The sequence below is a fragment of the Oncorhynchus gorbuscha genome, linkage group LG02, assembly GCF_021184085.1.
Source record: "Oncorhynchus gorbuscha isolate QuinsamMale2020 ecotype Even-year linkage group LG02, OgorEven_v1.0, whole genome shotgun sequence".
Classification (NCBI taxonomy): domain Eukaryota; kingdom Metazoa; phylum Chordata; class Actinopteri; order Salmoniformes; family Salmonidae; genus Oncorhynchus; species Oncorhynchus gorbuscha.
This window is the reverse complement of record NC_060174.1, coordinates 70832031-70859494: the sequence shown is the minus strand read 5'-3', so window position 1 is coordinate 70859494 and position 27464 is coordinate 70832031. Positions and strand designations below refer to the sequence as shown.

At 39.2% G+C, this 27464-nt stretch overlaps 1 protein-coding gene across 13 annotated transcripts in view; it reads right to left on the bottom strand.

The window, feature by feature from the left end:
- LOC124008625 (RNA-binding protein Musashi homolog 2-like) overlaps positions 1–21998 on the bottom strand; it is a 343271-nt gene extending 321273 nt beyond the window's left edge. For all 13 annotated transcript variants that reach the window (XM_046320058.1, XM_046320069.1, XM_046320047.1 and 10 more), the window contains exons 1-5: positions 21806–21998; positions 21418–21458; positions 21068–21149; positions 20536–20620; positions 8454–8495 (exon numbers count right to left, since the gene is read on the bottom strand). In XM_046320058.1, the coding sequence (XP_046176014.1) occupies positions 8454–8495; positions 20536–20620; positions 21068–21149; positions 21418–21458; positions 21806–21867 (312 nt within the window). In that variant the 5' untranslated portion in view covers positions 21868–21998. The remainder of the gene's footprint in view (positions 1–8453; positions 8496–20535; positions 20621–21067; positions 21150–21417; positions 21459–21805) is intronic.
- Between the last annotated feature and the right edge of the window lie 5466 nt (positions 21999–27464).

The window sequence follows — 27464 nt, the reverse complement described above, 5'->3', positions numbered from 1 at the left end:
ATATAGATAGAGATATACATAGAGATATACATGTACATAGAGATATACATGTACATAGACATAGAGAGAGAGAGATATTTACATGTACATAGGGATATACATAGAGATATACATATACATAAAGATATAAATAGAGATATACATGTACATAGACATATACATAGAGCTATACATAGAGATATACTTACAGATATACATGTACATAGAGATATGCATAGAGATATACATGTACATAAAGATATACATAGAGATATACATGTACAGGGATCACATTGATGATTTCTAAGTAATTAATTTGCAATTTATTGCATGACATAAGTATTTGATCACCTACCAACCAGTAAGAATTCCGGCTCTCACAGACCTGTTAGTTTTTCTTTAAAAAGCCTTCCTGTTCTCCACTCATTACCTGTATTAACTGCACCTGTTTGAACTCGTTACCTGTATAAAAGACACCTGTCCACACACTCAATCAAACAGACTCCAACCTCTCCACAATGGTCAAGACCAGAGAGCTTTATAAGGACATCAGGGATAAAATTGTAGACCTGCACAAGGCTGGGATGGGCTACAGGACAATAGGCAAGCAGATTGGTGAGAAGGCAACAACTGTTGGCGCAATTATTAGAAAATGGAAGAAGTTCAAGATGACGGTCAATCACCCTCGGTCTGGGGCTCCATGCAAGATCTCACCTCGTGGGGCATCAATGATCATGAGGAAGGTGAGGGATCAGCCCAGAACTACACAGCAAGACCTGGTCAATGACCTGAAGAGAGCTGGGACCACAGTCTCAAAGAAAACCATTAGTAACACACTACGCCGTCATGGATTAAAATCCTGCAGCGCACGCAAGGTCGTCTGAAGTTTGCCAATGACCATCTGGATGATTGGGAGAAGGTCATGTGGTCCGATGAGACAAAAATAGAGCTTTTTGGTCTAAACTCCACTCGCCATGTTTGGAGGAAGTAGAAGGATGAGTACAACCCTAAGAACACCATCCCAACCGTGAAGCATGGAGGTGAAAACATCATTCTTTGGGGATGCAAAGGGGACAGGACGACTGCACCGTATTGAGGGAAGGATGTTTGGGGCCATGTATCACGAGATCTTGGCCAACAACTTCCTTCCCTCAATAAGAGCATTGAAGACAGGTCGTGGCTGGTTCTTCCAGCATGACAACAACCCGAAACACACAGCCAGGGCAACTAAGGAGTGGCTCCATAAGAAGCATCTCAAGGTCCTGGAGTGGCATAGCCAGTCCCCAGACCTGAACCCAATAGAAAATCATTGGAGGGAGCTGAAAGTCCCTATTGCCCAGCAACAGCCCCGGAACCTGAAGGATCTGGAGATGGTCTGTATGGAGGAGTGGGCCAAAATCCCTGCTGCAGTGTGTGCAAACCTGGTCATGAACTACAGGAAACGTATGATCTCTGTAATTGCAAACAAAGGTTTCTGTACCAAATATTAAGTTCTGCTTTTGTGATGTATCAAATATTAATGTCATGCAATAAAATGCTAATTAATTATTTAAAAATCATACAATGTGATTTTCTGGATTTTTGTTTTAGATTCCGTCTCTCACAGTTGAAGTGTACCTATGATAAAAAGTACAGACCTCTACATGCTTTGTAAGTAGGAAAACCTGCAAAATCGGCAGTATATCAAATACTTGTTCTCCCCACTGTACATGTACATGTAGTTTCCGGATTCGAACATATTAATGAACTACGGCTCGCATTTCTGTGTGTAATTATGTTATAATTAAGTCTATGATTTGATAGAGCAGTCTGACTGAGCGATGGTAGGCACCAGCAGGCTCATAAGCATTCATTCAAACAGCACTTCCGTGCGTTTTGCCAGCAGCTCTGCTGTTTATGACTTCAAGCCCATCAACTCCCGAGATTAGGCTGATGTAATCGATGTGAAATGGCTAGCTAGTTAGCGGGGTACCCGCTAATAGCATTTCAAACGTCACTCGCTCTGAGACTTGGAGTAGTTGTTCCCCTTGATCTGCATGGGTAACACTGCTTCGAGGGTGGCTGTTGTCGTTGTGTTCCTGGTTCGAGCCCAGGTAGGAGCGAGGAGAGGTACGGAAGCTATAATGTTACACTAGCAATACTAAAGTGCCTAAAAGAACATCCAATAGTCAAAGGTATATGAAATACAAATGGTATAGAAAGAAATAGTCCTATAATAACTACAACCTAAAACGTCTTACCTGGGAATATTGAAGACTCATGTTAAAAGGAACCACCAGCTTTCATATGTTCTCATGTTCTGAGCAAGGAACTTAAATGTTAGCTTTCTTACAAGGCACATATCGCACTTTTACTTTCTTCTCCAACACTTTGTTTTTGCATTATTTAAACCAAATTGAACATGTTTCATTATTTATTTGAGGCTAAATTGATTTTATTGATGTATTATATTAAGTTAAAATAAGTGTTCATTCAGTATTGTTGGTTTTTTGATGTTTTTTTTTTCACCTTTATTTAACCAGGTAGGCTAGTTGAGAACAAGTTCTCATTTACAACTGCGACCTGGCCAAGATAAAGCATAGCAGTGTGAACAGACAACAACACAGAGTTACACATGGAGTAAACAATAAACAAGTCAACACAGTGGAAAGAAAAAAAAGAGTCTATATACATTGTGTGCAAAAGGCATGAGGAGGTAGGCGGATAATTGTCATTATTACAAATAAATATACAAAAATTGTCCGATAAATCGGTATCGGTGTTGAAAAATCATAATCGGTCGACCTCTAATAAAGATATACATGTACATAGAGATATACATAGAGATATACATGTACATAAAGATATACATAGAGATATACATGTACACAGACATATACAGTACATAGAGATATACATGTACATAGAGATATACATAGATATATACAGAGATATACATGTACATAGAGATATACATGGAGATATACATAGAGATATACATAGAGATATACATAGAGATATACATGGAGATATACATAGAGATATACATGTACATAAAGATATACATAGAGATATACATGTACACAGACATATACAGTACATAGAGATATACATGTACATAGAGATATACATGTACATAGAGATATACATGTACATAGAGATATACATAGAGGTATACATGTACATAGATATATAGATATATACATAGAGATGTACATATAGATATACATGTACATAGAGATATACATAGATATATACAGAGATATACATGTACATAGAGATGTACATAGAGATGTACATAGAGATATACATAGAGATATACATGTACATAAAGATATACATAGAGATATACATGTACACAGACATATACAGTACATAGAGATATACATGTACATAGAGATATACATAGATATATACAGAGATATACATGTACATAGAGATATACATGGAGATATACATAGAGATATACATGTACATAGAGATATACATAGAGATATACATGTACATAGATATATAGATATATACATAGAGATGTACATATACATAGAGATGTACAGTACATAGAGATATACATGTACATAGAGATATACATAGATATATACAGAGATTTACATGTACATTGAGATATACATAGAGATATACATGTACATAGAGATATACATAGAGATGTACATAGAGATATACATATAGATATACATGTACATTGAGATATACATAGAGATATACATGTACATAGATATATACATAGAGATGTACATAGAGATGTACATGGAGATATACATAGAGATATACATGTACATAGAGATATATATAGATATATACATGTACATAGATATATAGATAGATATATACATAGAGATGTACATATAGATATACATGTACATTGAGATATACATAGAGATATACATGTACATAGAGATATACATAGAGATGTACATAGAGATATACATAGAGATGTACATAGAGATATACATGTACATAGAGATATACATAGATATATACATGTACATAGATATATACATAGATGTATACATGTACATAGATATATAGATATATACATAGAGATATACATAGATATGTACATAGAGATATACATAGATATGTACATAGAGATATACATGTACATAGAGATGTACATGGAGATATACATAGATATATACATGTACATAGATATATACATAGAGGTATACATGTACATAGATATATACTTAGATATATAGATATATACATAGAGATGTACATATATATATACATAGATATATACATGTACATTGAGATATACATAGAGATATACATGTACATAGAGATATACATAGAGATAAACATGTACATAGAGATATACATAGAGATAAACATGTACATAGAGATATACATGTACATAGAGATAAACATGTACATAGATATATACATGTACATAGAGATATACATGTACATAGATATATACATGTACATAGAGATATACATAGAGATAAACATGTAGATAGAGATATACATAGAGATAAACATGTAGATAGAGATATACATGTACATAGAGATATACATGTACATAGAGATCTGGTCCTCTGTAGCTCAGTTGGAAGTGCATGATGTTTGCAATGCCAGGATAGTGGATTCAACACCTCTATAAGTTTCTTTGGATAAGTGTCTGCTAATGGCATATAAAGATATGCTCAATATGATGTATTCTGTTCTATATAAAGGACTTTTGTCCTTGAATGTTCTTTCAAACTCTGGCAGTGGTGCACGAGTTTGAACAGGGAATCTAGCGCTTTTAATAAACTCATATGGACATTTAGAGTAGCTGGCAGCCATGGTTTCAAATTCCCAGCAGTCAGCTGTGTCAGTTGAAATGAAAATCATTCTGAGATGGAGAAGATTATAATACTAAAATCACCTAAAGAAAAACAACATATCTGAGTGAGGCGTAACAGCGGATTCACCGGGCTTTGTGAGGCTGTCCAGAATGAAAAGAAGAGGAAGAGATGGAGGGAGGGAGGGAGGGGAGAGACAGAGAAAGACAAACAGAGAAAGAAAGAAAGTAAGAATGGAGAGAATGTAGGAGAGCAGCCCTTGTGCAGGTTTCTTAATTGGCATTGGGGTAGAGAACTGCACTCCTGGGCCTCTCTCCTTTGGCAAGCATTCCCAAGAGTGTGTGTGTTTCTGTAAGGGAGTGTGTGTGTGTGTTTGTGAAGGAGTGTGTTTGTGTGGTGATGTGAAGGAGTGTGTGTGTGTTTCTCTGAGGGAGTGTGTGTTTGTGTGTGCATGTCTGTCTGTCTGTGTGTGTGCGCATCTTACATAATTGTTGTTCTGTGTCTTTGGTTGTGTGTGTGTGTGTGTGTGTGTGTGTGTGTGTGTGTGTGTGTGTGTGTGTGTGTGTGTGTGTGTGTGTGTGTGTGTGTGTGTGTGTGTGCGTGTGCGTGTGCGTGTGCGTGTGCGTGTGTGTGTGTGTGTGTGTGTGTGTGTGTGTGTAAGGGGGGGCTCTGTCTGTACTGTACTTCACACAGTGTCACCTTTGGACTTCATTAAAAACTTGGCGAGGAGTTTTCTCTCTCAGCAACAAGTTTGTCCCTAGCTCCAGCACCACGGGACACCTGGGAGCTTTTCTCCAACTCAGAACATTAAGCACACAACACGTCCCTCAGAAAGAGGTGGGGGACCAGAACCAGACAAAAGTGAATCTATTCTAGATGCTCTAGCCTCCCCTTCCCACTATCACCAGCAGTAGAAGTCCCTCAGCAGTGGCAGAAAGCGAGAGAGGCAGGCAGAGTACACAGTGGACACGCACACAGTCAGAAGGGGAAATCTGGGCCACTGCTTTGATGGTATTTATGACTGCTAACCTAGATCCATTTCCACTCAGGCCTACTACGGTACGCTTTGCTAGCTGCAGTCAACATTTGAAGGTTACTTCCTCTCCCTGATTAAAATATACATATCATATACATATCAGCACCAAATAAAACTTTGTGATTGTCAACACAAGTAAACAGTATTACTCCTTTAAGTTCCTTTAGAGTCGAGCTCCCACTGTTCAGTACATCCAGAACATATCTATTTGTGTACAGTACAGAGAGGCTTGTCTCATCAGTGCAGTCCAATGACTGCCATTGATGTGGCGACTAGTGGCTGCTACTGAAGCCTAATGAGGCAAACAGCCCCTGGTGAGACGGCCCGGCGGAAAAGAAGGGGTTAAGCTGCGCTGCTCGTCTTCTCTGAGTGGCCCAGCTCCTTCCTTTCATTTCCATAACAAGCCATCAGAGCTCATCTACCAGAGAAGTGGCCAATTAAAATCATGTTGGTACACGCTATGATTGTCTGTGATTCCGCAGTGTGAAAACAACAACAACAGCGGCAGCGACGGTATCGGTAACGACATGGACAGCTGAGAAACCAATCTTTAGCGATGTGGGCAGCAACCGTCACCTTGGTTTCTAAACACACCAGGCAGTCATCAGCCCCCAGTTTCCATGTTCCTGTGAAAATACAAAGAGAACAGCTCCACAAAGGATGAGAACAGAGAGAGACAGCACCAGTCCATCGCTCTCTCATACCTAACCCCTCCATTCACCTCACACAGACATCACACTATGCAGATCTATTGGCTCAAGACAGTAGGGGATCCATGTGTGACCAGGCAGAACAATTCTAACATAATTGGGGCCCCTATATATTCATGCACTGTATTTAATCATATAGGAAACTGGGTGCATTAAGGCCAATGTCTGAAGTACCTGGGGAGATACATGTAAATGTAGGCTACTTAACTCTCTCTACAAAATCTACAATCGCTTAAGGTACAGTAACAGTACTGTACACAATATGCAACGGTGCAGGGTAGATAGGGGGGTGGAGTAAAACCAGGAGGAAACCAAAGCCGATTGGTCTCTCAACAACCCAGCGCCATTGAGGCACCTGTAGCCTGCCCTAGCAGCCGGCCCCATAGAAGCCCTCTCACTGAGGAGAGGCCTGTTAAACAACAGAGACTAGCAGCCGGCTGGAGAAGAAGGTGGGGGGGGGGGGGGAGAAACGATGACAAATTCAAGACAGAAAGTGCTTTCTAAATGGCAACCTCAGACCCAGACTGCTTATAAAGGCCTTAAATCAATTAAATATGAAGGAGAAAGCCATTAAATGCTAATCTATCTGCCTTAATCCTATTTCTTTGAGATACTTTGAAATCCACATTCTCTTGCATAATACTAAAACAAATAGAAGCCATTTTCTCCTCTAATGAGCTTGCCCTAGAGCCTGCCGTTTTCCACAACATCTCAACGACAGGTATTTTCTGTACTACTGTAGCAATTCTGTTTGGTAGTCATTGTTTTCTTCCAGTGACGTAACCTACCTTCATAATGACACTGGATGTTTATAAGTGTGTGAGAACAATTCATGTATTTCTGAGCGATTCCGTTCTCTTACATGTCGGTCCCAGCTAAACAGAGCATATTGTTGTAAAAAGTATCAAATAATAAGCACAGCTATGCCTTCCAGGGAGGAGCTAGCTTCCCTTTCAACTGAAATCCCAAAATCCAGAGGCAAAACATGTCGGTTGTTTTTGATGTGTTTTATTTGTTTTATGTTCAGGAACAAGCCGAGGAAGAGAAAAGGTTTAAGTGACAAACAGGCAAGTGTGGGAGAGAGAAAAAAGAGCTGGTAGTTTCTCAACCATATGCCGATACCCGTAAGACACCATGTGCTCTGGCTTTGAAAGCTTTCACTGCCAATTCCCCGTTTGAAACCAGAACCGCTCAGTAACAACACCTCTCTGTGAGCCGGTGGGAAGGAGAAAAATACATTATTGATCTCCGCCCGTTTCAGGTCTAAAAGGTCTGATGTGAGGAGCACTACAGTGGCCTAAAGGCGCTCCCCTCTAACCCAAAGCCAGTCAGAGGGGATAAAGAGCACACCTCTCACCACTGTAGCTACATCATGATCACCAACACAACCTTAACACACCGTGTGTGTGTGTGTGTGTGTGTGTGTGTGTGTGTGTGTGTGTGTGTGTGTGTGTGTGTGTGTGTGTGTGTGTGTGTGTGTGTGTGTGTGTGTGTGTGTGTGTGTGTGTGTGTGTGTGTGTGTGTGTGTGTGTGTGTGTGTGTGTGTGTGTGTGTGTGTGCGTGTGTGTGCGTGCGTGTTGCACACAGAAGACAACCAGTAACCGAGCCAGGATTAAGCCATTATGATAGATATGATACTGTCATTATTAATAAGTTACCTACATGTCAAATATCCCCAATATTTTGTTATTGGTTTGTTTTGGTAAAATTGAGATCAGCATAGGGGAAATGACTGCTGACCATGGAAGTGACCTTCCAACTGTGCAGGAAGTGGTCCCAAGCTCATAGTACAAGTGCCTTTGGAATGTTTTTTCCATTATGACACACGAGTGGGGAAAATGAAAGGAGTCCTGTTGCTAATAAAGAAAATAGATTTAGAGAATGAGGCTGACTGGTCAGTTAGTATCACTAATACTAAGTGAGGTGGTTTGCTCTTACCTTAGGTTGAGCGCGTCGGGGGAAGGCAACCTTAGGATCAATCTGTGAATGACAGAAACATTTAAATAAGTAACAAGTAAATAAGGAATGACATTGTCAACTGTGCATCAACATTCACATTTTAGCGACAGAGATAAAATGCTAAAGTTCCTCCAAAGTGACAACAACATCATTTTGATGTAGATGCGAAGAGATGTTCACAAAACGGGAACAGTGCCTTTGAAAGTTTGGAGGAAATGATTAATTCAAGATTACAGTGTTGGAGTCTGGAGTTTGTGACTCCAGATATTCCAAAATAAGCAGGAAGGTGCATCAGATCAAGCATTTTTTTTCTGTCTTCTCCTTGTCGTTTCGTTAATTTCAATTTTTCTTCTGTTTAACTGGTCTCGAGGTGTGCGGTTGCAGCCTTATCAATCTTGCATTCAGAATGAATAGAAACTATTTCATGCACCGATGTCACGGTGCCTTCTCCTGACTTTAATACCAGGCTCTTAAAAGAGAACTTTCAAACAAGCAGACCCATTGAAGGGGAAAAACATAAACAGATCGAAATTGTTCTCTTGCAGAAAATTACTTCTTCGTGTTTAGCAGGGCAAACCCTTTACCTTGCTGTATATTTCTCTGTGAGGATTTGAAGGCTTGTCTACCTAGAGGTTGAATGTAATCCACTAGAGCATCATCATAGAGATCCTTTCTCTCTCAGTAGATGTCTCTCTCAGTGGGCCGCATGTAGGCCTGAGATGTCTCTCTCAGTGGGCCGCATGTAGGCCTGAGATGTCTCTCTCAGTGGGCTGCATGTAGGCCTGAGATGTCTCTCTCAGTGGGCCGCATGTAGGCCTGAGATGTCTCTCTCAGTGGGCCGCATGTAGGCCTGAGATGTCTCTCTCAGTGGGCCACATGTAGGCCTGAGATGTCTCTCTCAGTGGGCCGCATGTAGGCCTGAGATGTCTCTCTCAGTGGGCCACATGTCGGCCTGAGATGTCTCTCTCAGTGGGCCACATGTAGGCCTGAGATGTCTCTCTCAGTGGGCCACATGTAGGCCTGAGATGTCTCTCTCAGTGGGCCACATGTCGGCCTGAGATGTCTCTCTCAGTGGGCCACATGTAGGCCTGAGATGTCTCTCTCAGTGGGCCACATGTAGGCCTGAGATATCTCTCTCAATTTACAAAAGAAGCCAAAAAGAAGGAGTAGGTGGTAATCTGTACTGGAAGAGCATTACAACATGTCCCGTCAGCTGGACAAAACACCTCCCTCTTGTAAAACCTCTGCATCTCCTTTGACGTAAAAGGCCTAAATAAACATTCCTAAATAAGGAATGCAATTGACGATTCAGTTGAAAACAAAGACAACGCTTACCATCTGTGCAGATCAATTCAGCCTACCGTAGGTCCTATTTCACCTGTTGTGTTTTATGTGAAATGTGAAAGAGCAGCAGGTGAGAACGAAGCAGCAACATCATTGCTCTGTTCTATTTCTATCTGGTGAAGTTATGACTGTTATCATTTGAAATCAGGTCAATTTGAGAGAGGAATTCAATAACACCTGGGTATGGCAACCCTGCTCATAATGAATTTCATGTAATGATTCGTTTTAGCAATTAGCCTCAGGCATAACCAATTCAACCTCAATTACTCAGTGGAGCCGGGCCTAGTCGTGCAAAGACAATACTATATGCTTTGAATAGCAACGCCGTCATACATGGTACTGTGTCTTTGAATATCAACTCTTGCTGCTTGTTTTTGTTTCTCTTATACGGTCAATTTTCATTTGGCACATAGCATGTTTAAGACGTCAAAATAAATGTTTGCTACAGTTCAACTTATAACAGAACAGCAGTGGAGGTGGTCAAATATAGCCTTGTAGCATGTCAATCAAATCTAAAATGGGTTTGGAGCATGAAGACTTATTCAACATACAGTCACTATCAATCCATTTGTTTTTTCTCGTAATGCAGACATTCGGTTTGTTTATTGAAATGGCCCCATAATGCAGTAATTTGTCCAGATGACCAGTGTAGCTGGGTTAGGTAATGATGACTTAGTGTGGGATCTGTTGAGAAGGCTTGTAGAAGCACACCTTTATGTAGGTCACAGCCTAGGAAATGAATGGTTCCTTTGAGACATTTGCCGAAGGGGGGAAATTCTAACAATTGTTTTCATTCTGCTGAAGTACTCATGTAAATGGGAAGTTTATGTAGGGAATTACATTTAAAGCCTGGGCCCAGTCATATTGGCCACATATTTCCCATTACAACAGTACACTATAGCATGTCTGGAACTAAAGGTTATTCCATTTCCACACTTCCATAGGAATAGCAGTTTGCTTTTTGTGGTGTAATTGGTCTCGAGGAGTACTATTTCCCCTCACCAGTAGGAAATAAATCACAGTGTTGAATGAAGGGATCATTGCTAGAGCCATGAAATGACAACAAATCCACCAACAAGATATATGAGCAGTATATTCAATCAATGTTTTAATTCTGGTACAAATGACAATGCATACCAGAAGCTAATCTACAATATGTAATGGATCATATCCCAAAGTTTAAAAATAGCTTTTTCTCAATCTTAATAGCATCTTCAAACTAGGTATGTCAGACTAATAATAGAGAACAAACCAACACATTTTGTCCCCTCCTTTTCTCTTCTGTTACTGCTTTTTACAGCAGGGTCTCAGAGGGCCTCGTCACTGTGCGATTGTGAAGGAACAGGGCAGGAGGCAATTGTTTACATCCTTAGTTTAGATCTTCCAACAGGATTTCGCACATTATTCCATATTCTGGGTAAACTCTCTCTCTCTTAACAGATCTTCCTCTATACTGGCAGTTTAAGATGAAGTTGTTTTAAAAGCTACCACAATTGCTTATCAAAAGGCTTGATTTCTTAATTGTTTTCTTTGTGCTTCGAATGATTTAGGAAGCATTAGTATATAATGATTTATCATCTGCTTCTTTCTGTCAATTTCCCCATGGTTCTCATACACAAACAAGTATAATCATCAATGTCAAATGCACTGCCAACAAATACCCAAATGAAATCATAATTTCACTTGAGGCCATTAGGCATGCCCTTATCAAAGAAGTATTGTTTTGGAACATTAAATCATTCTATAGCAATTTATTATCCACATTTGGAAGCCTGCCTTAGCCTGCTGTGTAAGCTATGTTATAAAAATAATTACATGTACAGTGATTTCAGAAAGTATTCATACCCCTTGACTTATTCCACATTTTGTTGTGTTACAGCCTGAATACAAAATGGGTTAAATCATTTCTTTCTCACCCATCTACACACAATACCCCATAATGACAAAGTGAAAACATGTTTTTAGACATTTTAGTAAATTTAATGAAAAAGAAATACAGAAATATCTCATTTACTTAAGTATTCACACCCCTGATTCAAAACTTTGTAGAAGCAGCTTTGGCAGTGATTACAGCTGTGAGTCTTTCTGGGTAAGTCTCTAAGAGCTTTCTACACCTGGATTGTGCAACATTTGTTCATTATTAATTTCTAAATTCTTCAAGCTCTGTCAAATTGGTTGTTGATCATTGCTAGATAACCATTTTCAGGTCTTGCCACAGATTCTCTAGTAAATTTAAGTCAAAATTGTAACTCGGCTACTAAGGAACATTTACTGTCTTTTTGGTAAGCAACTCCATTATAGATGTGGCATTGTTTTTTTTAGGTTATTGTCGTGCTGAAAGGTGAATGCATGCCTGGTGGAAACAGAACCAGGTTTTCCTCTATGATTTTGCCTGTGCTTAGCTCCATTCTGTTTATATTTTATCCTGAAAAACTCCTCTCCAGTTCTTAACGATTACAAGCATACCCATAACATGATGCAACCACCACTATGCTTGAAAATATGGAGAGTGGTCCTCAGTTGTATTGAATTTGCCCAAAACATAACACTTTGTATTCAGGGAAAAAGGTTAATTGCTTTGCCAATTTTTTTGCAGCATTACTTTAGTGCCTTGTTGCAAATAGGATGCATGTTTTGGAATATTTTTTGTTATGTACAGGCTTCCTTCTTTTCACTCCGTCATTTAGGTTAGTATTGTCGAGTAACTACAATGTTGTTGATCCATCCTCAGTTATAACCAATTAAAGTCATTAAACTCTGTAACTGTTTTAAAGTCACCGTTGGCCTCATGGTGAAATCCCTGAGCGATTTCCGCCATCTCCGGCAACTGAGTTAGGAAGGATGCGTTTATCTTTGTAGTGACTTGGTCATCTAAGCTGTAATTAAAAACTTCACCATGCTCAAAGAAATATTAAATTATATATTTTTTGATCTACCAATAGGTGCACTTTTTTGCGAGACATTGGAAAACCTCCCTGGTCTTTGTGGTTGAATCTGTATTTGAAATTCATTGCTTGACTGAGGGACCTTACAAATAATTATATGTATGGGGCACAGAGATGAGGTAGTCATTCAAAAATCGTGTTAAACACTGGTATTGCACACAGAGTGAGTCCATGCAACTTATTATGTGACTTTTTAAGCAAATCTTTACTCGTGAACTTATTGAGGCTTGCCATAACAAAGGGGTTGAATACTTACTGACTCAAGACATTTCAGCTTTTCCTTTTTTATTAATTTGTGAACACATTGAAAAACATAATTCCACTTTGACATTATGGGGTATGTGTGTGTAGACCAGTTACAACAAAACGACATTTAATCCATTTTAAATTCAGGCTGTAACACAACAACATGTAGAAAAAGTCAAGAGGTGTGAATACTTTCTGAAGGCGCTGTATGTCTGTGTTGATTCAATTCAATTGATGTTTTGTAGAATGTCTCAGGTATTCATTCGCTCAAAATACAATCACTGCAATTATTATAAGTGCAACGAATGATGACAATGCAAAAAGTACTGCATGTACTGCAAGAGAAAGGTCTGAGAAGAAGACAAAATCCATCATAGGATCTGTTGGCTCTAAGACTGGGAAAGGCATGTATACCTTACATGATTAACTGTGGAAGACAAAGCACCTGCTAGACCTGAACCAACAAGGGGCACGGTGGAGGTGAGCTCACAGCTGACATTACTTTCAATTTATATCCGACAGAGGAGGCTTAGATTTGTTCAGAGCAGCTGCTCCTATCTGTACCAACCCTTTCTTCTTTCTCTCTCTCTGTTCTTATCCCCCTCACCTCAACCAGCCATTCTGTCATTTCAAACGCTACATCAAAACAGCAAACAGGGGTTGGCCAGAGGTCATTCAATAATGGCTGAAAATATCTGTGGACAAAACAGGCTACCTTTGTCTTGGAAGAAAGAAATCACTTATTTAGCAGTACAGTGCATCTCCTCTGGCAGGAGTCCAGAGTGAATAATCCCCACTTGGACATTGATACTGTGACGCAGTAGTCTAACACTACAACTCCTCACATAAAGAAGAATTATAATCACTTCAAATCATGTTTGTCATCATTTCTTAAACTAACTGTACGTAAAAAGATAACTTATACTTTTCCAAATGGGATATAGGATAATATCAAATATAACATTATAAATATGTTCTGAATTGCTTTGTGTTTTGAAGCCTTAGGCTCTACTTGGCCATATGACTCCATTCTCATTCATCCTGGTCTGAAAGCCCTCTGTTTTAATAACTGGACAGAAAGCCCTCTGTTTTAATAACTGGACAGAAAGCCCTCTGTTTTAATAACTGGACAGAAAGCCCTCTGTTTTAATAACTGGACAGAAAGCCCTCTGTTTTAATAACTGGACAGAAAGCCCTCTGTTTTAATAACTGGACAGAAAGCCCTCTGTTTTAATAACTGGACAGAAAGCCCTCTGTTTTAATAACTGGACAGAAAGCCCTCTGTTTTAATAACTGGACAGAAAGCCCTGTTTTAATAACTGGACAGAAAGCAACCCAGGCAATCAGGGAGGTTTGAACAATAGCCATGGCACATTATGATGGTGTGTGCATTATGAAAGCATACATATGCTCATTGTCCACGTCTCTCGCTGACATCTTTCTCCACAGGGTTATCCTGCTTCCACACTGAGGCCATTAGCACTAGAGAACATCCACTACAACAAACAAAGGAGGAATATGTTGTAAAATGTCACACTGTTTGGAACTGGAGTATGCTAACTGAGAGAAATAGATCAAATATTTATAAACACTGTACCATTGAATGAGATTTTTATTTATTTTTTATTTCTAAACCTGCAGCCTTGTAGGCTATTGCAAGTAAACTCTTTTACCAAGTCCCTTCAATATCACCACTGAGAGAGAAGAGACACCTGAAACCCCACCTCTTTAAGGAATACCTAGGATAGGATAAATAATCCCTCTCACCCCCCTTTAAGATTTAGATGCACTATTGTAAAGTGACTGTTCCACTGGATGTCATAAGGTGAATGCACCAATTTGTAAGTCGCTCTGGATAAGAGCGTCTGCTAAATGACTTAAATGTAATGTAAATGTAGAAGAATCCATTCAAGCGTCAAAAATGTTGTACTTTCAAGCTTCCTACCAACCTAACATCTCCACAAAAACACACGAAGAGCAATCCAAGTTCAACATAATGAACATTCTCTTGTGTTGTTGTTGAAATAGCAATGTGGGAGGATGATTAGATCTTGACTCATCTCTACACAGTAAGTGTTCTAAGAAGAAAAAATGCCAGTACATAAATTGGTAGATTTCTTGTATTTAGTTTATGAAGGCTAGTCTCGCTAAGATCAAATCTCTTTTGCAAGAGAGACCTGGTACGAGACTGCATGGCACTCTTCAACACTGTAGTTGGTACATACAGTGTAATACATACAGTCTACACAACCCTTGCGCAATCTTCACATTTTGGAGCCTTAAAATTACATCTAAAAAGGGATAACATTTGATGTTGTTTCTTATTGATCTACACAACCTATTCCACAATTTGTAAGTGAAATAAAAAAATTCAAGAGCATTTTCCAAATGAGTAATAAATACAAAATGAGGACGTATTGATTGTATTGTGGTGGCAGAATCATGTTATGGGTATGCTTGTCATCTGCAGGGATTGGGGAGTTTGTTAGGATCAAAATAATTATGGAAAAAGCCTCAGTCTTCTGAAAATGTAACCCTGGGATAGAGACAATTACACAAATGTTTATGGCAAAGTCACACCAGAATTGTTTTACAAGAGGGGTTGAGTGTTCCTGAGTGGTCCAGTCTCACTTCTGCCTTAAATTTGCTTGAATATCTGAGACAATGTTTGAATATTACTGCCCATCAATGATTCCCAACCAAATGTACTGAGCTCAAGCAATTTTTTACAAAAACAAAATACCTGTTACCCTAATAGTTGTGCAAAGTTGGTAGAATTTTGTTCAAAATGATACACAGCTGTAATGGCTGCCAAAGGTGCTTCCATCAGGTATTACTCTGGGGTGTGAAGACATAGGCAATCAAGACATATATATATATAGATTTTGTTCTATAACTTTTAATCCCTTTTGAATTTTAAGGCAGTATTTTAAGGCAGTAAAATGTGAAGACTGTGCAAGGGGTGTGTAGACTTTCACTAGGAACTGTACATCCTACATGTGCGCTTCTGCAGAAAGACTGATGGAATGGAATATTAGGCAGAACACTGCTGGTTCAGGTCTATGTGATGAAACAACAGTTGCTTCCTTTGCATGCCGGCAAAGTGCCCCATTTAACCTCAGTGGCACATCAGGAAGTATCAAATGTTGATCTCAGTATTGGTTAGTATTAATAGGTCCACACTTTAGGTCCTTCAATAACTCAGCTCATACAAAGAACATGACATCCTCCATCTCTTCAACTGCTAAACCATTGCGCTTTTAGAATCTTAATCCGAATGATTTTCACGGGGTATTCTCGCTTGCTTATCAAGATGCCGTCTGTCAATTTAATTAACACAACACACCTTTAGTGCAAGGGAAATTGAACTAACAGTAATTAATAAATGTGTAATGTTCTGGAAGAAGATAAACACATAAAACATTACAACGTGATTGTATGTTTCAAAAATGTTCTCCATAAAATATATCAAGCTATAACCTGCAATTTCAATTATAGCTTACTTCACTCAAATGAAGTCTTATTCATTACACACTGTACAGACAAAATGGAAACCAAATGGCTTTATTAAGGCGAGAGCTTTATTTATACTTTACATTAAATAATCCAAACAATAAATTCAACGGAACTAATACCAGTGTTTTATTTGACAATATGCCTACTTACAATGTAACTACAGGCAACTCAATTGTTAATAACTATGGTTAGTTTGTCAGGCAGAATTGTTTATCTTTGAGTCGTATTAGTTGTTCGGTTATAGTAAGAAATGTGGATGAAACAAATACAGATACAGGACACACCAAGCAAAGAGACTTCTTATCTCTACAGAGGAAATAATGTCTTTGGTATGAGGGCTTTGTCAATAACCAACCTGCATACTATCTACACCACGAGGGGCAAAACGAGTATTATTCAATTAAGGTTACTAAACCATATTCATTATCACAAATAAAGAGTTCTTCCCTCCCTAATTTATATGGATCAAAAGTACTGTATATCTACAGTATACTGTACGTACCATATTCAGACATACAGTACCAGTCAAAGATTTGGACACACCTACCCATTCAACTTTTTTTACTATTTCCTACATTGTAGAATAATAGTGAGGACATCAAAACTATGAAATAACACATATGGAATCATGTAGTAACCAAAACAGTGTTAAACAAATCAAAATAGATTTTAGATTCTTCAAAGTAGCCACCCTTTGCCTTGATGACAGCTTGGCATTCTCTCAACCAGATTCACCTGGAATGCTTTTCCAACAGTCTTGAAGGAGTTCCCACATATGCTTAGCACTTGTTGGCTGCTTTTCCTTTACTCTGCAGTCTAACTCATCCCAAACCATCTCAATTGGGTGTAGGTCAGGTGGTTGTGGAGGCCAGGTCATCTGATGCAGCAATCCATCACTCTCCTTCTTGGTCAAATAACCCATACAAAGCCTGGAGGTGTGTTGGGTCATTGTCCCGTTGAAAAACTAATGATAGTCCCACTAAGCGCAAACCAGATGGGATGTCGTATCGCTGCAGAATACTGTGGTAGCCATGCTGGTTAAGTGTGCCTTGAATTCTAAATAAATCACAGATAGTGTCACCAGCAAAGCACCGCCACATCTCCTCCTCCATACTTCACGGTGGGAGCCACACATGGGGAGATCATCCATTCACCTACTCTGCGTCTCACAAAGACACGGCGGTTGGAACCAAAAAGCTCAAATTTGGACTCATTAGAACAAAGAACAGATTTCAACCGGTCTAATGTTCATTGCTCGTGTTTCTTGGCCCAAGGAAGTCTCTTATTATTATTGGTGTCCTTTAGTGGTGGTTTCTTTGCAGTAATTCAACCATGAAGGCCTGATTCATGCAGTAATGATGTACTGTTGTTTCTCTTTGCTTTTTTGAGCTGTTCTTGACATAATATGGACTTGGTCTTTTACCAAATAGTGCTGTCTTTGTATACCACCCCTACCTTGTCACAACACAACTGATTGGCTCAAACACATTAAGAAGGAAAGAAATTCCACAAATTCACTTTTAACAAGGCACACCTGTTAATTGAAATGCATTCCAGGTGACTACCTCATGCAGCGAGTTGAGAGATTGCCAAAAGTGTGCAAATCTGTCAACAAGGCAAAGGGTGGCTACTTTGAAGAATCTGAAATCTAAAATATATTTTCATTTGTTTAACACTGTTTTGGTTACTACATGATTCCATATGTGTTACTTCATCATTTTGATGTCTTCACTAGTAAATAAAGAAAAACCCTTGAATGAGTAGATGTGTCCAAACTTTTGACTTGTACTGTACATATAGAACACATGCTAATCGGCAGTATTAATACTGCATGTGTGTAGGCTATTTATCAATTATTTAATTCCTACATGTATGCCATATATTCTAATATATCACAGTGCTCAAAGCGATAACATTCTGTCATAGTGTTTGTATCAAATAATCACACGTTAAATGAAGCACTCTGTGGCTTGCTCCCCACTATCTGCATTGTACATCCCAATATTATCTGCAACAGCTTACAGGTGCTGGTTTCCTTTTATGACATGCAAAACATGAACATGCTCCTCTTTCACTTTCAAGTATCGAGATAAAAACGGCAAGCTTTTACAAGCACCCTCCAGTGACTTGCCAGTCAGGTCAGGACAGCCTTACAACAAGTTCTAGCACTGCTTTCAGCCAGGCTCCACTGTACTTGTACACTGCTTGCTGAAGTACAATAGGTTTGTCTTTCCAAATATATCTGAAAGACACTCCCCTCTGAACTTGGCTTTCACAGAAGGCTGCAAACAAAGCGTTTATTTCTCGGTTTGGACTATTCCATTTCCAGAGCTGTGTGAGCATAACTGGATATCACCACCCACTGAGCAGATATCTCAGACAAATATGATTTCATCTGAACGCTGTCTAATTCACCGCTACACAGATTACTGACATGCTTAATTATTCATCTACCGCCACATTTCAAAACGGAAGCACAACAATATAGTTCAAGGCTTGGGATGGGGATGCCGTGTGTGTGTGTGTGTGTGTGTGTGTGTGTGTGTGTGTGTGTGTGTGTGTGTGTGTGTGTGTGTGTGTGTGTGTGTGTGTGTGTGTGTGTGTGTGTGTGTGTGTGTGTGTGTGTGTGTGTGTGTGTGTGTGTGTGTGTGTGTGTGTGTGTGTGTGTGTGGATGCCTTGATCTGGTGGAAAAGTACATGAGATAAACTGATGGGAGAAGCACCAGGTTTGTTGATGTTATAAGAAGACAGAAAATAGGTTTTGGTCATTGGGAAGGTGTTGGCATTTTACAGATTTGACAAGGTACTGTGCCTTAAACTTAGAAGAAACAGTTCTAATATTTCAAATACACTTCTGTATAAGAAGCATCCACTGACATAAAGAAATACCAAATATTTGTTGAGATTTACAGGATTAATGGACCCTTTGGACATCAACAATTATTTAATACAATCACATGTGTAACTTTCCACTTCCAATGATGTGATATACATCAAACTGACTAGAGTGACATGTATGATCTGAAAGGTCATATGCATGGATGTGGGAGGTCTGTGAGAGACAGCCCATTTGAGTGACATGTATGATCTGAAAGGTCATATGCATGGATGTGGGAGGTCTGTGAGAGACAGCCCATTTGAGTGACATGTATGATCTGAAAGGTCATATGCATGGATGTGGGAGGTCTGTGAGAGACAGCCCATTTGAGTGACATGTATGATCTGAAAGGTCATATGCATGGATGTGGGAGGTCTGTGAGAGACAGCCCATTTGAGTGACATGTATGATCTGAAAGGTCATATGCATGGATGTGGGAGGTCTGTGAGAGACAGCCCATTTGGGAGTGACATGTATGATCTGAAAGGTCATATGCATGGATGTGGGAGGTCTGTGAGAGACAGCCCATTTGAGTGACATGTATGATCTGAAAGGTCATATGCATGGATGTGGGAGGTCTGTGAGAGACAGCCCATTTGATTGACATGTATGATCTGAAAGGTCATATGCATGGATGTGGGAGGTCTGTGAGAGACAGCCCATTTGACTGACATGGGATATGTGCACATGTGGAGCCATAATGGTAATGGGGAAAAGGGGCATGAGAGCTTAATTCGTTCAGAAAATGGAATTTGAGCAGATATAAGATTCACCTCTGAGTAGTGTTTTACTGCAAGAGTTTGCATGGAGGAGGCAACGGTGTTATCATGGGCGTATTCCACATCTACAGCTTTGATCAAATGTATGGCTTTACCAAAGAGGTCTTTACCAAGAGGACCAACCCAGTGACCAGTACATGGCATTCTGAGTATTCTGAGATGCCACCTGCCACACATGGATGTACTGCAGTTGTTGTTGGTTTCAATGTGGTATTATTTTTCTACGTGGAACTTATATTACAGTATTATTACAACTCAAGCATGCATGTGAAATGAAGGCAATGATGAACATTTAAAATGTGCAACACAGACAGTAAAATATCATTGCAAATGACATCAAAACACAAACATACCGTCTTTGAGTCTAATTCGTGGTGTGGTTGAGCTAAGACTTTATCTACACTGGCAGCATCTGCAAACGTAACGAACCCAAATCCTCTGCAAAACAAAGAAACATCAATTAGATTACACATGATTTATGCAAATGAGAACATTGAATATAAACTCAGCTGTTTCTCTCAGCGCAATTAACATGTATCAGGGATTTCCTTAGCTTTCAAAAAATAGAACTGCACACACATGTATTTACACTACCCTAATGAACCAGTATTCATTCAGGTGATAGGGATACGACTATCCTGAATTATAGATTACTATAGTAATTGCGGGCACTGATATTTAAGTTATATGACGTTATTGCAGTCCCAATTCCCAAAGTCAATGTCAAATTGCATTCGCCCGCAGTTTACTGCGAGCAATACAGCTGCAGCTATCTCTGTGAAACACAACGCGGGACAAACAGCCCGGGTTAAAATGTGTCATGTACACAAGTGTTGGATATAATTTCACCTACTGGAAAGCAAAAGTAAAAATATTTTATTTTACCTGGAACGTTTTGTCGTGGGGTCTCTCATCACCATACATTCTCTTATTTCTCCGAATTTGCTAAAATAGTCTCTAAGGCTGTCTGTGAATAGAGGAAATATATTGGGTAATTAGTCAAGTACAAATGGTCGTCATACGGTTGTCAGTGTGATTCAAACACGCCCTGCAATGCACATAGGGGTCGAATAGAGGACTTCAGATGATTGGAAATAACAAACAACCTTGCACGCACACACATATCCATATAGTATACTGCACACACGCACACACAGAGAACGCGTGCAAGCACAATCGATCATTGCAACAAAACAACATGAAACATGGGACATGTAAGGGAATAATTGTCTCACCTGGTGAGGTTTGCCAGCTGAGGCCACCGATAAACATTTTACTGTAAGAAGAAAACATAGCAGAAGTGAGTCCAGATGTTAGATCGGCCATTTTGAAGACTAACTACTTATAAAAGCGATCTTAAATAGGGAGAAGCAAAAAAAAAAACATTCGCTCGATAGCAATAATGTATTTTGTTAAAAGGGGGAGGCTACACTTGCTACTGTAATCTGCCAAAGCAAAGCAGAAGCTTCGTAGCTATCACCAACTGCATCCGGAAAGAAAGACCAATGGTTATGTGCGCACTGTAAACTGAATCCAGCACGGCACAGCGCTAAATCCTCTGCCAGATATTCTCACATGAAAAATCCAATAAATAAATAAAAATCGAAAAGGTTATAATCTTACCCCGGGTCATGTTGTGAATCATTTGGGCTTCCAGATGTGGCTTGACTCCCGTCTCCTTCCATAGCTAACCAAACTATAGGCAGTAACTACAGTAACAGACACACACACACAGACACGGGAAAAGCTATGCAAAGCCCGCTATGAGAATATTACTGAGCCGGGAATGGAATCGTCACACGTGGGATCAACTCAGCCTAGCTCCCTCCCTCTCTCTGCATTACCCTCCCTTACCCCACACTGGGCGGGGCGAGGGCTCGTCACCTAACCAATCCAATTGACGTCAATACACTAAACCCGCCTATAAAATTCAGAAAACCACTCCCCATGGTTGGTCATAACGTTCCTATGACAATGTAACAATTGATTAGTTGCAATGTCGATATACATTTTTTTTACATTCCCTAATGGCAACATTTTATTCAATGCATTATTTCCTTCCAGGGCGCACATGCAATTCGAGAAACGATTAATGATATTTGCAAAACATCAATTCAATTCAAAGTTTCTTGGTCGTGTACACAGATTATCGCAGGTGCAGCGAAATACTTGTGTTTCTAGCTCCAACAGTAATGATACCTACGCATTTAAGCCAAATAGTAAAATAATTAAGTCATATCAGAACAAGCTATGTCAGATTCCATAAAAAATTATACACACACACACACACACACACACACACACACACACACACACACACACACACACACACACACACACACACACACACACACACACACACACACACACACACACACATTACATTTACATTACATTTAAGTCATTTAGCAGACGCTCTTATCCAGAGCGACTTACAAATTGGTGCATTCACCTTATGACATCGCACACACACACACACACACACACACACACACACGCACACGCACACGCACACGCACACGCACACACACACACACAAATATAGACAGACTATATGGACAATATATGAATAGAAAGGGTGTGTACAGCAGCTTTACACAGTACAGTATTTACATATAAATAAAGTGGGACAAACAGCATGCAAACATTATTAAAGTGTCCACTATTAAATGACTATGTACATAGGGCAAATCAGTCTCTAAGGTGCAGGGTAGAGTACCGGGTGGTAGCCGGCTAGTAACAGTGACTAAGTTCCGGGCAGGGTACTGGGCGGAGGCCGGCTAGTGCTGACTGTTTAACAGTCTGATGGCCTGGAGATAGAAGCTGTTTAAAAGTCTCTCAGTCCCAGCTTTGATGTACCTGTACTGTCTCAGCGTAGATGGTAGCGGGGTGAACAGACTGTGGCTCAAAATAAGCATATTGGCTATTCCAGATTTTAAACTATACAATTGATATATATTGTAACTAATTGTTTGCGCCTTTAAATTACCAATATTATCATTATTTAACCTAAATAAATGCATTAATATTTTATGCATGTTTGTATGAACGTGCACAGTAGATTGTTCATATTTAACTCTTGCAGAGACAGGTTAAAGTAGGTCTATGGTACCACAGTATTAGCCTGCAATATGTGTTGTACTATACTATATAGAATAGGGCTATGTTTCTAATAACCACAGGTACACTGCAGAGCTATGCATAGAAGGGGGATATTTTGTTCAAATGTTGTTCAGAATTGTTTCAGAAATGTGTTACCTCACATCCCCTATAATCACTTATAATAAGACACTATTTTAATAGGAAAAGATTTTAGCATTGTATTCCATGTTGAATTTTGAAACACTACAGTACAAGAAACGCAGTCCACCTGAAGATGAAAAAGGAGAGAAAAAAAGAGGTGGATTTAATTGTAACCTCTGAATATGCATGTTCATTACTCAGTAACTGGGGGAAGTGGGCCTTGTTTTCCATTAAATCTGAACACAAGTGAGAGCTCAATTAAAGCTGGATGCTCAGTGGATTTCAAGTCATGGTACAGTGATTGCTGTTTATTTCCTTACTGCGGCCTGAGACGAAGGGAGGAAGACGCACGCACACACACAATAATTTATCTATTTTTTTTAGAAGAACACTTTTAAGGCATGTCACACACACTCAGTTCCTGGAAGGAATCGTTTTTTTCTTCAGTAGAACCCTTGTAAGGCACTTAGAACCGGTTGCAAAGTGATGTCATTGCTGACTTTGAATTGTCTTGTGTATGAGAGCTATTTTCAGTGTCGGTCACAAGTCACACAGGTCAACTTTTTAATTTTTTTTTTACAATTAACATGATTTTATATGAAGCTATTCTAACCCATGTTGAAGCTGCTCTTATTCCTAGACAGAACCCAAACGTAGAGGAGGTTCAACATTGGTAGGTAGAATTTATTTTCACATGTACAGTGCCTTTCGAAAGTATTCACACCCCTTGACTTTTTCCACATTTTGTTGTGTTACGGCCTGAATTTGAAATGGATTAAATTGAGATTTTTTTTGTGTCACTGGTCTACACACAATACCCCATAACATGGCTGTGATAGAAAACTGAAGATGGCTCAACAATGTTGTAGTTACTCCACAATACTAACCTAATTGACAGTGATAAGGAAGCCTGTACAGAATAAAAACTTGCATCCTGTTTCCAACAAGGCACTAAAGTAATACTGCAAAAAATGTGGCAAAGCAATTCCCTTTTTGTCCTGAATGCAAAGTGTTATGTTTAGGGCAAATCCAATACAAACACATTACTGACTACCACTCTCCATATTTTCCAGTATAGTGGAGGCTGCATCATGTTATTGGTATGCTTATCACCGTTAAGGACTGGGGAGTTTTTCAGGGTAAAAAAAATGGAACGCGGCTAAGACACTGAGATAAATTCACCTTTCAGCAAGACAATTATCTAAAACACAAGGCCAAATATATACTGGAGTTGCTTACCAAGAAGACAGTGATGTTGCAGTTGTCTAGCATTGATCAACAACCAAATGTTGCACAATCCAGGTGTGGAAAGCTCTTAAAGACTTACCCAGAAAGAGTCACAGCTGTAATCGCCCAAAGGTGATTCTAACATTTATAGACTCAGGGGGTTGAATACTTATCTAATCAATATATATTTGTTTATTTTTTTTTGTACAAATGTTACAAATGTAGATTGTTGACAAAAAAATGGCAATTAAATCCATTTTAATTCCACTTTGTAACAACAAAATGTGGAAAAAGTCAAGGCTTGTGAATACTTTCTGAGGCACTGCAATTGATTCTTTTTGTATGAACCACCACTCAAAGAGGAAAAAGCCACTTGAATTGATCAATATTACAACAACTAAATGTTGATGCTTGCTCTGGCAAATGAGTCAATTTATACTGTTTATCGTATTCTCTTCTCTGTGTTTCTCTAGCAGGCACGCACACGGTTAAGTTGAGTTCTAAACAGCCAAATACATCAAAGTACTTTACACAAGGCAAGTAAACATCACAATGTGGATAAATCCCAGTAATTGTGACAGCTGTTGTATTCAATGAAATGCAAACACTCCAAGCCAAGGTTTATGGAGTGGTGGAGCATTCCCTTTAATCTGAGCAGCCACTAGTGTTAAGTGAGCATGTCTGAGATGCAATTCAGCCTTCAAACAACATGGGCAATGCTGCTTTCCAGCCTAACAGCTGAGATCCCTTTGACTAGTCATGATGATATGTGATAAACCCTCTCTACCTATTAATGTAATCAATCCCTATCTAGTAATTAACAATACACACAGTCAAAGGTTTGTTCAGTGCTGAAAAGTAAAGGGAAAATATTGGTCTTTTAGTGATCAAGGTTAGAGACATGACTGTAAGTCGCTTTGGAAAAAGCAAATGGCATATATTATATTATTATTAGTGATCAACAGTGAGGAAACTGCATTATATCGCTCTACGGCATGGACACTTCTATGAGTGCTCCTGTAGTCACAATAGCATCTGTGTTCCATTAATGAATGCATAAAGTATTTAAAGGACAGTTACATTTTTCTATCCTACATCTGTTACATGCTTTGAACATTTCAATTTGATACTTTCGCACATCAAAACATCTATGACTCGATTCCCTATTGAAATGTGCAACATATATGTTCCTGTTTTGCACCATGAAATACACTTTTTAAAAACTCCCAGAAGTTAGATGCATTTTTCATTGAGGAAAAATGTGGGGACTGTATCCATCTACTAAGGTTAAAACAAGAAGTTAAGAAATGTAACACTAGCTCAATAAAGTGAACCCCTCTACCCAGAAAGCTGAGCCTAGAGACAAGGAAACATTGTCCTGAGAGCATTGATATATTGAACATAGCATTGACAAGCATTCAACATGAAGACTTTGTTCTCACACAGCTCCTCAGTAGTGATGGCACTCAGCATGCAGGACGGCAGAGAGATAACCAGGCCTGTGGATGCTGTTCGCATGGAGCTATTGGAGATTTAAAGGGAAAGAAGGAGAAATTAGTGTGAGAGGAGAGCAGAGGGGAAGTTGAGTGAGAGGACAGCTGGGGACATCCTTGTCTGCTGCAGCTGTCACACAGTCCCTTGTCCTCATACTGCGAGCTCCAGCATAGATCGATGCATAGATCTCAGTGACAGTCAGAGGCTTTGCTGTTCTGTGTTAGGGTCTCTGCTGTTCTGTGTTAGGGGGCTCTGCTGTTCTGTGTTAGAGGGTCTCTGCTGTTCTGTGTTAGGGGGCTCTGCTGTTCTGTGTTAGGGGGCTCTGCTGTTCTGTGTTAGAGGTCTCTGCTGTTCTGTGTTAGAGGTCTCTGCTGTTCTGTGTCAGGGTCTCTGCTGTTTTGTGTTAGGAGGCTTTGCTGTTCTGTGTTAGGGGGCTCTGCTGCTGTCTAATCCCCAATCATGACTTCACATATTCAACCCATATTGTAATGACATTTGCTTCAAAACATTGCCCTGGTCTGCAATATTCCCCAGATACAACCATGGTTTTGATGCCATGCATGTCAATTCTTAATGTTATTATTTATTAAAATCAAAAAGGAGTGATTCAACAACCTTTAACCTGAAAGGCCATTTTACATAAATAATAGAGGAGCCTAAATAGCAGATATAATCTTCCTATTTGGTAGTGATTGCGCTGTCTTGCTATATTATTACTGTATTTTTAAAAGAGGAAATGTGTCAAGCCAAATACAGGGGGATATAAAAGTTACTTTTACCAGAGGATTTTAAACGGTTAAAAAGCAATACCTGTGATTGGATGATACATTTTGTTTTTACCTTTACCTCCCTCCTATTAATTCCCAGCACACCTGTGTCCTACATTAGGTCCCATAATTGACTAATCAATTGCACCTGTGCTGGTTAGCCACCCACACAACTTCACAGAAATATCCAGTACAATCATTTGCAGGGTAACGTAACGTAGGCCTACAACAATATAGCAATTTGGTTAATATAGAAATAAAATATAGATATAGAAGAAAAATACTATTCAACAATAAAGTTGGGAGTCATTCATAACCCTAAATAGATCACTAGTTTCTTCCATGAAAAGGCAAGCTTTTTATTCTGTTTCAACTATCACAAATTAACATAACTCTTTTAAGAAATACTATTACATATTATAAAAAGATAACTGACATGTCACAAAAATACAAATGAATCCTTGCACTCAGCAGCGCAATCAAAACATCATGAAGTATAGCACTGACTTGAGTTGAGCATCATGACTAAAGAGAGCATTTATAGAGCGCAA